The 14845-nt window shown below is 35.3% G+C and overlaps 1 protein-coding gene across 1 annotated transcript in view; it reads left to right on the forward strand.

Moving 5' to 3' along the window:
* Positions 1 to 11954, forward strand: part of LOC111622861 (protein transport protein Sec24C-like) — a 161097-nt gene extending 149143 nt beyond the window's left edge. Inside the window, 2 exon segments of the mRNA XM_023365297.1 lie at positions 7083 to 7172; positions 11183 to 11954. Coding sequence (XP_023221065.1) covers positions 7083 to 7172; positions 11183 to 11326 — 234 coding nt within the window. The 3' untranslated portion in view covers positions 11327 to 11954.
* The last annotated feature ends 2891 nt before the right edge of the window (positions 11955 to 14845 follow it).

Consider the following 14845-nt stretch of genomic DNA (forward strand, 5'->3'; position numbering starts at 1 on the left):
AGCGTACATCAATGTGTTTGCTGCATCTGTTTACTATTCCAGGCTTTATCAGATGGATTGAGCTTTGATTGTCTATGTTTAACTCAACTTTTACTTTCCTGCATACAAGTTCTTGGATGAGCAATTTTAAGTACAGCACTTCTTTGCAGCAGTCTGCAGCTGCAATATACTCAGCTTCCGTGGATGATAATACAACAATAGGTTGACGCCTTGAGCACCAGCTGATTGGTCCTCTTGCATATATTACTACAAATTCGGTAGTGCTTCTTCTTGTTTTACCATCTCCTGCATAATCAGCATCATAGAAGGCTTTAATTATTTCTGCATTCTGTTCTCAATTATATTGTATTCCCTTTTCAGTTGTCCCTACCAAATATTTCATTATTCTTTTTAAAGCAATTACATTGAAAATCCCATGAAGGAAGATATATCTGCTTGCTATGTTAACTGAATGAGCAATATCAGGACGTGTTCTGGTAGCAAGATAGAACAAACTTCCAACAGCTTCTCTATATGGAAACTTCTTTTCTGGTTCTACACCTCTATCAATATTTTTCAATTCAGGAGTGTTTACCATTTTTGCATTTTCCATGTTGAATTTTTCAAGTGTTGTTTTTAAGTATTTGCTCTGAGTCAATTTTATTCCATTTTCATTTTTATGTATTTCTATTCCCAGAAAGGATGTTGGATCTTCGTCTTTTTTAATTTCAAATTCTTCTTCAAACCTTTTTACTAGGTCTCTTAACTCAGATATGTCTTTTTCTATTACTATTCCATCATCAACATATATTGCTAATATAATAGAACCATTATTATTCTTGAAAATGCATTTTTCTGTAGCTGTTGGCATCATTCCTTTAGTTTTCATAACTGAGGTAAATTTCCTGTTCCAAGTTACAGGTGCTTGTTTGAGACCATACAATGCTTTGTTCAACTTGCAGATCTTTCCTGGTTCATTATAGCTTTGAGGTACTTTTGTAAATACCTCTTCACGAATTTCCCATACAAGGAAAGCAGTCTTGACATCAAATTTGATCATTGAATAATTTTTCTGAGCTGCCAATTCAAAAATAACTCTGAGAGAGCTGGCATTTATTACAGGACTAAATATTTTTTCAATATCCAGAGTGTTGTTTTCTCACACCCTCAAACTGCTAACCTTGCTTTGTATCATCTATCTTTTTGTCTAAATATCCATTTGTTTGTTAAAATTCATTTTCCTTTGGCTTCATTTTCATTAACTAGTTCCCAAGTATTGTTTTTATTAAATGATTCCTTTTCTTCCTCGACTGCTGCAATCCATTTATCTTTTTCAATGTCCAGCAATTACTTTTTGATATGTCATCAGAACATAATCGTGATACTTGCTGGGAAGTTTTTTCTTATTCTTTTTGTTTTGCTCTCTTCAACTTCTATTTGTTCTGGGACTTCCTCTGCAACTTCATCATCATCTGTCAGTTCTTGAATATCCTGCCCTTCCTCTGTATCTTGTCCTTTATTTTCTGCTTCAGTATTTATGTAAAAACAGAGGAAGTTATTTCTCTGTTATTCCTCTGTTTTTACACCAATGCTTAAACTCATTTCTGGAGTATTCTCTTCCATTGTCACATCTCAGTTTTGATACTTTTAGGTTTTGAAGAGCTCCTGCTTCTAGTACAAATTCTTTAATGTATTCAGAGGCTTCAAATTTGTTTTTCAGTAGATATACTACTGCATAATGGGTGTAGTCATCCATAATTGTTAAGAAGTATTTCTTCTTGTCCCATATGTGTGGCCCTGTAGAACCTAAAACATCAGTATGTAGGATCTGCAGAGCTCGTTCTGCCCATTGTCTTTCCTTATTGAAAGGTAGTCATGTTTGTTTAGCTTTGATACATGTTTAGCATGTATAATCTAGTTCCTCACAATCTTTCCATGATATGTTCATTCCATCAACTAAGTTAATCATTTTCTTTATGCTGTTAATTCTAGGATGACCCAATCTTGCAAGCCAAAGTTGGGTTTAAGTTTTTTTTTGATATACTTCTGTTACTGTTTGTTTTAAATTTGCTTTGGACTATCATAGAGCTATCCTTGCTTGTTTTCAAGGCAACTGTATAAAGTCCATTTTCTTGCTTTACACCCTCACAGATAATATCATCTCTATAATTTGATAATGGACAGCACGCTAATCGTTTATTACAAAAACTTTTAACATATAAGCGTTAAATTAGACACCTATGTCACTAAATTGACGAGCGCTTTCAACGATATACACTTTCGTCTTCTTCAGGTCATTAGAACCTTTTTTTGAATAAGGTTCTAATGACCTGAAGAAGACGAAAGTGTATATCATTGAAAGCGCTCGTCAATTTAGTGACATAGGTGTCTAATTTAACGCTTATATGTTAAAAGTTTTTGTAATATCATCTCTTGTGATGATAACTTTATCTTTTATAGTTGTGTATTCTGAAACCGTGTCTTCTTTTATCTGTTTTTATCGTTACAACTCGGTGCATAGATAGACACTGAGCATTTCTACTTCATCCTTATTCAGAATATCCTATAGGTCGATACGTGTTTCGGGCATAAGCCTCTCATCTGTCGGCATGACTTTAACACGGACGTCAAGAGTATGTGCTAGATGATGTTCAATGTTAAGTCAAGAAACCTTAACTGTAATAGTACTTTTAATTGGAAATATATTTTAAAATAAAATTGTTTTACTGTTAAACTATAATGGTAACTGTAAATAAGTAATTTTAAACAGAATGTATACGTGTCAACACCACCTACAAGAAATCCTGGAATTCATGCCGGCCTATAGGATATTCCGAATAAAGATGTAGAAATGCCCAGTGTCTATTTATGAACCTAGTCGTGACACTTTATCTTTGGTAAATGTATCACCATCAATTTCAGTGACAGCATTAACTGACAACAAGTTTGTACATAAATCAGGCACATGTGTCTTTTCAAGTATAAAATCTTTCCCTTCAATTCTTCCTATTCCATATGCCTTCATTGATTCAGTCCTTTACTACCATCACACTTTGTGTATATGTTTGGAAAAACTTTTTAACAGAGAAATGTCATTTGTCAATTAACCACAAATTCTCTCTCTCTCAAGATTCTGTTTGACTATGCTAAGAAGGACACTTTCTCTTTGCTACTTCTTCTGTTGACTGTATTAGGTCTGAAATAAATCCTCTTCTTACACACACCACACCACTTAGATCTTGCCCTGAAGTAACGGTCTTTGTCAATGTGATTACCTTTTTTACATATTTTGCATGTTATTTGTGATCTGGTTTTGTTAGGACAATTTCTCACTTGGTGACCTTTAGCATTACAAATAAAACATCCTTTCAATGAGAGAGGTCATTGTTTTGGGCAGGATTGAGAGAGATGAGATATGCTTTTACAGATCAAATCAACAAAAAAGATGCTTTAAGTCAACCACATCTAAAATTTCATTATGTTTTAATTTCTTTTCTTCTGCTATCAGTCTTGCTGTTAAATTTGTCAGGGTTCTTTCTTCAGATGGAGTTGATTCCCAGGTTGTTCCAAAGTATTTGAAATGGTATGGCAACGTTGATAAATTTTTTTAAATTATCATCTTATTTATAGATTTTAATCTAAAAGCAAGATTTTCAAGATTGCTTATGTGTAAAGCAATATCAGTTCCTGTTTCATATGAGAAGAATTGTTGCCTGAGCTAGCACTTCTGTTATTCAATGTGTCTGCTGAACAATAAACACAGTTCGTCAAACATCTCTTTTGCTGTGGAACAGTTTATGATGTACATAAGTAGTTTTTTTACTGATTGTAGTAGTTATAATCTTCTGAGCACTTGCATCTTTTTTCAACCAACTTGACTTTTCTTCAAGTTTTTGATCTTCAAATTTTACATCCCCTGACACTATACTGGAGCCCATTTGCTTGAATAAAATAGTTATTTGAAATTTCCATACCTGGAAGTCAAACATCAGCCAGCTTTTCAAAATTCATGCTTGCTCCTGCCATTTTTTTTCTTTTTCAGCAAGAGAAACCTGTTCAGATTTTGTATGGTTAGTGACAAAAAAAAGTAGATTTTACTACTATACTACAAAATACTACAAAGCTTTTATTGAGTACATCTCCTGTTCTTGTACACACAAAGGAAAAAAGATCAGACATAAAAGAGGGTTCTATTTTTAATATTTGGAACCAGAGCGTCATCTGTGGGAAATGCCCACAACACAAATAGCAGAATTAAAAAATATTAAAATTACGTCGATCACAATAGTAACAATAATAATTATTATTATCCCCTTTTTTCCTTTCTTAATGGGGTTGCATATGCCAGTGGAATTTGACACAGCATGTTTGCATTGTGCAAAAACATTGCCTTTAAACTGACCATTGAAGACACTATAAACAAATGTGATTCCCAAAGCTGCCTTAACACCGACATTTTTACAGAAAGTGAGATCACTTTATTCAGAACAGAACTGCATTTAGCATTGTTGCTAGCAGGAAAAGTAACTAACTGCAGAAAATGTAAAAGTGATTCCATTGTTTCAACCTGGGACCCAATAGTTCTGTTTTATTCTTGGGTAATTCCAGATTCATGATAACACAGGAAGAACTGAATTATCTTATCTTGTGTCACTCCTCAAACATTCAACACAAAGTCATGACAAACTGATGATAGCCCTGCCAATTTGTTCCTGTCTTGTTCATCTATATCAATGATTCCCATTTGATGGTACGCATAACACTGGGGGTACGCGTGGCAATCTAAAATTGGTCGATTTAAAATTTAAATGTATGAGATGAAGCAATTAAAAAAATAATTGGTGGACCATCAAAAATTCGGCAATTTACAACATGATGTTGAATGCACAAATTCTTTTATTTATAACTAAATATATTCTCGAAATTTCATCTAAAAATGCATTTGTGGTGATACCTAAATGAAATTCTTGCGCAAGAAACAAAAATTGTACAATTAACATTATTATCATGTCAGTGAAGCAGCAATAAAATATTTTCTACCATTTTGCACGACATACCTCTGCGAGAGCAGATTTTTGGCCATGACAAACATGAAAACTAAACATCGTCACCGACTTTGATTCTAAGATGACTCGAGACTGAAGCTGACCAAACAGCAACCAGATTTTACAAATTTGCACAAAGAAAATCGTGCACATTTGTCACATTAAAATTAAATAACCATATGTTATTTTCATTATTATTAGAATTGTATTTTAAAAGTAATAAATGTAAAAAAAACTTATTCTATTTATCACTAGCTGTCTACCCACAGCTTTGCCCACATTATATCAAATTTTCTTGTGGGAGTAAGATATTTTCTCGCAGTAAAATGTAGCCCATGTCCATGTTGAACATGTAAGCTATCTTTGTGCCAAATTTTATTAAAACCTGTTTGGTGGTTTAGACGTGAAAAAGTGACAGACAGAATTATCTTCGAATTTATTATAATAGTATGGATTAATATGAATTTCTGCTATAGGGGGTACGCGAGTTTGAGCTCTTTCTTGAAGTGGTACGCAGGAAAAACTAATTGGAAACCACTGATCTATATCATTCTGTTTTGCATTTGGGGTGTTCTGGAATGGGCACTTCTTTGCTATGTAGTGCAGGTCACATTGCAGAAGGGATATTAGTGTAGTTAATTGTTTTCTTCTTCTTAGTTATTCCTTTAAGATAGGTACCATGCAGAAGTAGCAGTCTTGGTTTCTGCTCTGCATTGAAACTGAAAATGGCACAGCACAGCCTTTATCGTGCAGCCACAAATAGAGATTTATCGAACAGGTAGTGCAACAAAATTACAGAGCCCACGGTTTAGTTGTAAAGGCAGAGATTAAGACAAACTATAAGAAGTAGGCTTTTTGTACGATTGCCGTCATGCGACATTTGCCAGAGGCAAATATAAACGTGCCACAAATATAACAGAACCAGTTTGCCTTGTTGTTGCACTTGTATGGAATATTTCCAACATGTTGATGTAAAATAACACAAATGGAGGTTTCCTTAATATAAAACACAAACACAAAGGAGCACAAAAATAATTCAGTAATTGAATCCTAAAGTAATCCAACTTTTATACGAGTCCCTTCCCTTTCCAAAGCACAAATATGGCCCATGCATTCAAGGTCGGCAGCTATCTCTGTGTTCACCCAGAGACACGGGGCGGTCAGATTTCAAAAAATTGGGGACGAAATTGTAGTTCAAGAATAAATATTTTAAAATTTGTATATCAGACGGAACATCAACAAGAACAAAAAGATCGGTGTCAATCACCAATCATCAAGTCATAACATAAGATGCCAGGAATTATAACATTACAGTTGTATATATGCTGATATGCAATAAAAAATTTTAACAAATATGGGGAGAGTAGTAATATAAACTCCAAAAATACCATACTTTGCCATTTTTCCAGCAGGAGTTTTACTCTCTGTAACTTCCAAATACGAACCAATCTCACATTTTCAATGTTATTTTTGCATTCGGCATCATGAAATTATATACAATTACTTAATTGTCTCAGTTACAATTAACTTCCTAATTTTTGTAGAACATTATAATATAAATTTGAAAAAAAATTCATACATTCAGCCAGATTCCAAGCATTAAATGTAAAATAAAAAAAATGCTTCAAGCAATTTCAAATCCAATTCCAATTTGTATTGTTTCCCATTTAGTTAGATCTGCCAATGTCGTATCTCGCAGAGTCGTAAACGTTTCGATATTAAAAGCATTTGGTTTCCTCAATCAAGCAGTCATCCAATTTATTCATTTCATATCAGGTTGATATTTTGCAGTTACATTTATCATATTATAATCCCATAAAGGTTAATTGATGAGATTAACTCATATGATCTTACATTGTATGCAGTAATAGGCCAGTTTGTTCCAATTATGTCTAATTAGAATAGTTTAGTAGATTTATATTAACTGGCTCACAGCATATTGTAAAATTGTAATTTATTGTTTAAATATTTTGTAATTTTTATGTTATTCCATTTACTTGTTTTCGGTTAGTGGCAATATAAATAACTCTTCCAATATCGTAATTGATATATTTTCAGCCAATTATTCCAGAGAACAACAATCCCCTTTCTCAGAGTATTAGATCGCTTATTGAAAGAATAAGAAAAGAAAGTGGTAAACATTTACAGGTAAGAATTTTATTAGCAAATCTAGTAAAACTGAAAAAAAAATCATTACAGTAATCTGATAAGAGATTGCATAAATTATAGTAGTACAATATTCAGATATTATCCTGCATTCTGTGTTCATGAATTTTGCAAATTTAAGGGACACTACTAATTAAACTTAATTGCTTTTACAAGTTATTACAAAAGAAATAATTTTTAATATATCGCACATTTTGTTTTTTGCTCATCGGGGATCGAATACATCCGGGGGAATTACTTGACTTTTCTGGCATAACATTATCACTGGGACCAAAATTTTAGCAGTATTTTTATATTTGCAAAATTGAATTTATTGTAAGTAGCTAGTTAAGCAAAATCACATAATTTCAATTTCATAGAAATAATAATTATTACTTGTAAGACATTAAATAAATATGAATTAATTTACAATCAAATTGAATAAGCTATTTAGTATTTTGTTACAATTAAGCTATACATTTGGATCAAAAATAAATTCTAGTATAAAGAACTATCAGAATAATATGCAACATTGCTATGTAAGAATTGGAAACCTGTTTTGTAGGTAAATGCCACAGATGTGGTAGGAAGAAAAATATATTTTACTGGTTTCTTTGAAACCTCGAATTAACTTTCATTGTGAAGAAGGAGAGAAATTGAACAGAAAATAAGGGCTAGTTCATATTTTGTAAAAATGGGAGAGTAAGTCATTTTAATATCATTTATCATTAAACCTAAAAGAGAGCAGAAGCCTGTCACAAGTAATAATCGGTAGAAAAATAGAAGAGAATATTCTATTTTATATGCCATATGTGCCTATCTTTGTTTTATTAGCCCACCTTTACCAACACAGTTAAATATTCTAATATACAAGATGATATTTGAGTAATTCGAAGCTTTAAAAGTTTATAGAGAAAATAATAAATTGTAGAAAAAGAGAGGAAGAAGGATGTTATAACATTAAAACAACTATATTCAAATGTATACGTTAAAATTAAGACTATCGTAATTCTAACAGATATGTGAACCTGTTGTCTCATTTACATTCCTACTCTTCTCATTATAACAGTAAAACCTTGCATTATTGTACCATAAGAAAATACTTCCATTTTTCTAAAATTAGTCTTACACAACTGGCGATGGGCCCGTTCCAATTTTCAAAAAGTTTGATATACAAGGTCTGTTCAAAAAGTATCGGACCCTTTTTTTTTCCACGTAAACCAATGATGCGCGAGAGGCTTCCTTCGGTGGAGTTGTGGAGGGGACAGTCATGCACAGCCCTGAATTTTTTCCCGCCTGCAGGAAGCGTCAGTCGTTGGAAATCGGCCTATGAGTGAGGTCATGTAGTGTGCTCTCGTCGGATTCCACTAAGCTGGAAAATGACTGAACAACGTGAGCAGCGATATTATATCAAATTTTCTCAAAAACCTTGGCGATACCCGAGCGTAAACCATTCGCAAGATTCAGCAGGCTTTTGGGGATGATCCTTGAGGCCAAAAAATATCAAATCAATATCAGGTCCGCAGCAATATCAAAGGTCATGTTGACGGTTTTTTCGACTCTCGTGGGGTGGTGTGTCGTGAGTACGCACCACAAGGCCAAACCATCGCAAAGGAGTACTACCAGGAGGTCCTTTGTCGTCTTTCCGATACATTGCGACGCAAACGACCGGATCTGTGGTCGATCAAAACTTGGCAGCTCCATCGTGATAACTCATCCGCCCATTCTGCGCATCTGATTCGGGCTTTCGTCGCCAAACACAACTACTCCTGTGGTTCGTCACGCTCCGTACTCTCCCCATATGGCTCCGTGTGACCTTTGGCTATTTCCCAAGCTGAAAATGCCGCTAAAAGGAACCCGAATTTAGTCGAGAGAAGACATCGTGCGGAATGCGACGGACCGGCTGATGGCCATTCCAAAAGATGCGTTCTAGCAGTGTTTCCAGCAATGGCAGGAACGCTGGGAAAAGTGTATACATTACCAAGGAGACTACTTTGAAGGGGATTAGGGTTTTGTACCTCAAAGTCAATAAATTTATTTTTGCCGACCAAAGGTCCGATACTTTTTGAACAGACCTTGTATATTAAAGAATTAATACCCTTCTAGTAATTTGTGGTAAATCCACTCGATATAATTCAGACATTTGTGAGAAAATAAATACAGAAAATTTAAAAATTCATTTAATTAGTGTTAATGGTGACATAGTATACGTACTGTACACTTCGTGCACTCGTCTAAGTATACTGTACGATGTGTTCGGATCTTCTTATCCTTATAATAACTTAAATTTGTCAAATTAACAAATTTAAGCACCATACATTGAAGCAAATTGTTAAAATTAGAAAATACGTCACACAATAAAGAAAATTAGTATATCGTGATTATAACTATTTGCCACGCACCTTATTGCGTATTATTATCCGAAAATACGGTGTGGAGGGAGCCAGGCGCTACAAACTTATTACTTACAATTATAATCGATGGCCAGCGTGTTGCATAACGTGGCGCCCTTAACTGCCGGCGTTGCCGCACCGACAAGAAAGGAACTTTCGTCCGTTGCCGATACGATATAATGTAGCAATAAATATAGCTACAAAATACCGATTTTCATTTTAACAAAGAAAAATGAGTGTTTCAATAATAATCCATTTCAATGCTCATTATTTTCAAAAAACGTAATTTTTCTGTAAAGATTCGAACCCGTAACATAGAGTACAGTGGCGAATGCCACCGTTAAAACGTTATAACAGAGTCGGGTGGGAGTGACTTTAATTTAACGCCAATTAACGATATACATTGTAGCGTTACTCTTCCAAACTTCTTGAAAATTGCAGGGGGCCATCTCCGATGTTCTTCTCGTTAGCAAACTAGTAGCGCACGAATGATAGTAAGCATTTTTTTCGTGTTAATCGCATGAAATATAACAAAACAGTAAACTGCTTTTTTAAAAGATATCAATCTTAAAAACGGGCTTGTGTTTTTAAGCAAATAATTTATCACATTTTAATACGATCCATAAATAAATTAGATCTTGTCATTTCTTAGGACCGAAAAAGCAATGTCGACGGATGCTCCATAGCCAACGAGCCTATAAGGAAGGCACCATCGATCTTTGCTTTCTGGTTCGGTACCGATTTTACACTTTTTTAATCAAATGATCTATATTAATGTAAAATATATTAAAAGCAAAAGGGACACGTAACCACAACTGTTGTATTAGAATAGAAAATAGTCCAATCGCTTTGTTTTTCGTTGCGTGAAAAATACCCACGAATCGGAATATTCGGCTTTCCCGAGCTTTTACGTAAAGACATTTTACCATTTAAGAAACAGATATTTTGGCACATTTGCATTTATGCTAAAAACAACGAGGAAGGAGAATTTTCCTTCGCATTATGGAAATTCGTATACTTACGAAAGTTTTTACCACGTACCAACGAATCTATTATATTAAAATTACGGAACTACTGTAAAATGCGTACGTAAACATTAAAATAGTTTTTACCTACGCATTTTAAATGCATTGTATTGTAGTTGGTGCAATTACCATAAACGATGCAAATTAAACAAACTCCGTAAGCATCAATTATCTACAAGTGGGGGACCGGCTTATTGCCCGCATCAATATTTTCTGACCAAAAACAATATATATTTACAAGCATTATTACTCGGTAGTCGCTCTCCCGTCATTACAAATACACGCACATTTTCATTTTAAAGCTACAGACAAAAAGCTTTCCCGTAGTCTCGTTTATGCACATAATTAAAAAAAGAATAAACTAATAAATCTGGAGCGACCTGTACGAAATAATTGTAAAAAACTAATTATAATAGATGGACCTTCTTCGATTATTCCGAAATATTTATAAACGGAATTACTTTCACACTTAAACATTCTTGGGTTTGCGTCTTTTTCGTTCAATTAAATATAACAGAAAACATTTACAAACATTACAATGAAATTATCCAAATGTACTAAGAATATTAACTCTCGGTTATGTTGCATTTTGCAGCTGTTCGTGGTCCGCCAGGGAGACAGGCTGGACGCGGTCTTCAGAAGACACCTGGTGGAGGACCAAGGGAACAGAGGAACGTCCTACCCGGAATATTTTAACCAGTTGCAGAGAGAGGTGGGCCAAGCTTCCGGCAAGTCTTAGAGAATCAAATTTACTTCCGGGTCTACGCAACGGAGAAAAGTATTGGAATTTTAAACTTATTTTGTATATTTGCCGCAGGCTCCAATTCGAAATATTTTGATACGATTATATACGTGGGATGTTTCGTAACTAGTCGTTAGAAATAGAAAAATAAAGTGCAATTTTCAAACACGTTAAAATAATAATAATCGATATTACGTAATCTTTCTCGAATGTTTTGTATATTATTCGAGGAAGCAATATTGATTGCACGTGTGGGTGGAAGAAATTCAAAAACCAGTAGATCCCCCCACAAGAAAGTATACATTTCCATCGATTGTGTACAAAGCTGGCAGAATTATTTTTCAAACATTCTCTATGCATATAAATATTTTGTATATTAAAAAGCGGATTTAAAATATTTTAATACGATATCGAGAACTGGAGAATTACTAATCAATTTTTTTTATTTTAGAGAGAATATATTTTATTTAAATAAAATGTCTTCCAAACATATTTGATGTACTGTACCATAATATATTAACATTTACAATAAACTGCTTGTGGAGCAATTCTCCTTTCAAAGTTTGCCAGTGTTGCTTTCTTCGAAGATAAAGTGGCGTTTGAAATACCCCCACCGCAATATTTTAAGTAGAAAATAAAATAGCAAATTTTGCAATATTAAAATTAGTAAAACGCCGTCAGTTCTTTTCGTCGTTATTTCTATCGGAAAACTATCGGTATAAAAACACCGGGTCAGAAGTATACTACGGATAAGGGCCATTTGTCTTTCCTTCGTCAATCCCGCAATCATTTAGTTTACAAATACACAACTTTTGCCTTTCCGTTAGTTTGACTCGCTTAAACCATTACCAAGTTGACGATTCCTTTTAGAATGAACATAATATTGGGCTGCAATTTGAAAAAATTATAGACTAAATTCTTCACTTTTGACTTGTCGGTCCGACCTTCCTTAATCTCGAGAACGGTAATAGATAAACTGAAATCGAGACCGGATATGGATAGCTATATACGAACTTCCGGTATAAAACGGAAGTCGCGTGATTTCGATTCAAAAATTTTTTCCTACAACGGCGTTACGTAGAAGACCGTTACCACTGTCGTTGTCGGGAAAGCGTGATGTACGGGGGGCAAGACGCTAACAATTTGAAATAGTATCGGCTGGGCTTTGTGACCACGTCACAATGATTTTTGCAGATTTTAAGTATAATTTCTTTCATAACGGCAAAAGGACACGTCGAATAGATGATTTCCGAGCAGTATTAATAATACGAACCTGTGTTAAAACGAATTTTATAACTAGCGACGCGTGCCAGGCGTTGCTGGGGTTTTTGAGGGCTGTGGGATGGAGAAAGTGATAAAAACGGTGTTTGGTAACTATCGATGCGAGTATTTATAATAATGAAAATAAATATTCTAGTCTCATTCCGTAATTTTGGTGGGTCCAAATTTCGCAAAAGCATTACCGATGCGCACCCCCAACCTGTAGCTCTGTTACGATGTGTTAATCCAGCTTGTCGTAAGAAGTTTAAAAACTCCGGGTACATTCGGCGACTCGTCTGTTTCTACACGCCATTACCGCTCTCTCCTATATCCATTTGTGGTTTACGTAGTAAGCGTTGTCAAATCAGTACGAGGTGAATTTGCCATCTCCCAGACTCAAAAGTTTAGCAAAATTCTCTGCAGATTGTCTGCCAATAGACGGATCCCGGTCTAATTGGGAAACTTTAATGTCATTCCGCAGCGACCGTGCCTTTAGGCAGGCACTAAACTACTCGGCAGGAAACTAACAATTAGCATTTACTTGTTTTGCCAACAGATGGCGCTACATGTAAAGGATGTGGAATCTACGTAGCGCCCCAATAATTTTGGGGTAATATATAGCTTAGTGTCGATTCCGGGATGTAAATAATACTCGTACAAACTTTGGGCCGGATAGGTTTGAGAATAAAGATTTGTATAAAGGACAAACCAACGAGAATTAACTTTAAGCCACCTCGTGACAACATTATCTATATAAATAAAAATGTAAATGTTCGTTTGTTCAAAACCTTAAATCTCCGAAAGTTCTTAACCGGTTGTTTTGAAATTGACACAACGTTGCATTCGGAATTCGAGATATCGAAATTCCCCCGGGGGAAAAGGACAAAATTAAGGCTTACCGTGAAGAACTGCTCTATTCTACGTATTTTAGATGCGGTTTTTTGCGTTTTTGATTGCATTTTAATAAGGTAAGTCGAAAGAATATACACTAAGAAAGGATTTTTCGAAATTCCCTCCGGCGGGGAGTGTTATACATTTATAATAGATACATTTTTGAGCCACAGCAACGCGTGGCGGGTACAGCTAGTATACTGTATGTATAATTTTCTCGGTAATAATTCCATCAACGAGGCTACTTCGAAAAGAGTCGAGAAGAGCGTATTTACGTCTCCTATATACGATTAAACACATTTTAAATAGCAAAGTATCCCTAGCAAATAGGGCATTTAAGATGCGGGATTCACGACACTAATTGTTCTAGAGGAAATTTTATTTTTACCGTATTTTCCAACTTCCTGGCAAGGGTCTCTGGCCCTCCACGCTTCGAACTAACGTCGTAAACTGTAAAAGTCAAACGACGGATAATTATATTGGTAAAATTTGTCAAGCGGGATCTTCGAAGGCATCCGACACGGGAAGAGACATCTTTTACGACGTTTCGGAAAAGACGAACTTTCCATACTGCCCCGGAGAAAGAATGGCCGAGCAATTAGCGGAATCCGCAGAAGAGTTGGAAAAGAGGCGATTCGTCAAGTGGCGGGGCAAGAAATTTTCGCAACCGGAAGCGAGAGAAGGTAAATTGGTGGAACCCGAAAACCGTAGAAAAGTTTAAATGGGACGTCCCGATTTGCAAAATTAGGCAAGAGTCGGATAAGAGACGAAAGGAGCCCAACGATTGGCGCTTTCCGGTGGTCTCGAGTCGGGGATTAATCCGGACGCCAAAGAAACGCGTGGAAATCGGAGTGCGGCGGTCTGCCGTTAAGAAGGAACCGAAGAAATGGGTCTTCGGAAAGGGACGTTACCACGTAAAGAATAGCCCATCCGACCAATTCGGATCCCGTGACCACGGAGGGAACTCCGTTCTCTTTCCTTTCTACACTCCCGAATTTCCTATCTACGCCAAACATTCTCTTATTTCGGCTAACGGCCTTACCAAAAAAGAAGGTATACTGTATTCCCTAATACAGTAGAACCTCAAAAACTCGGCCTAATGTGGACGAAGGGTGGCCGAGTTTGTGAAAATGCCGGGTTATCGGGAATGAGGTTAAAAAAATAGGTACGAGTGTTTTCTCAGAAAATACTGTACTGTACTTGTATGTATTGTTTACTTGAGAATATAACAGAGAATAAACTGCCCAAATACCCTTAAACAAAGGAAAAGTACGTCCTTTATGAAGGCATAGAGCCTTTACTACATGAAAATGAAAATTAATGAATACACTATGTACAGTAATTTACCTGATAAGACAGACCTCA

Source organism: Centruroides sculpturatus, unplaced genomic scaffold (assembly GCF_000671375.1).
Source record: "Centruroides sculpturatus isolate CEXI.00-Female unplaced genomic scaffold, Cexi_2.0 scaffold226, whole genome shotgun sequence".
Taxonomy (NCBI): Eukaryota; Metazoa; Arthropoda; class Arachnida; order Scorpiones; family Buthidae; genus Centruroides; species Centruroides sculpturatus.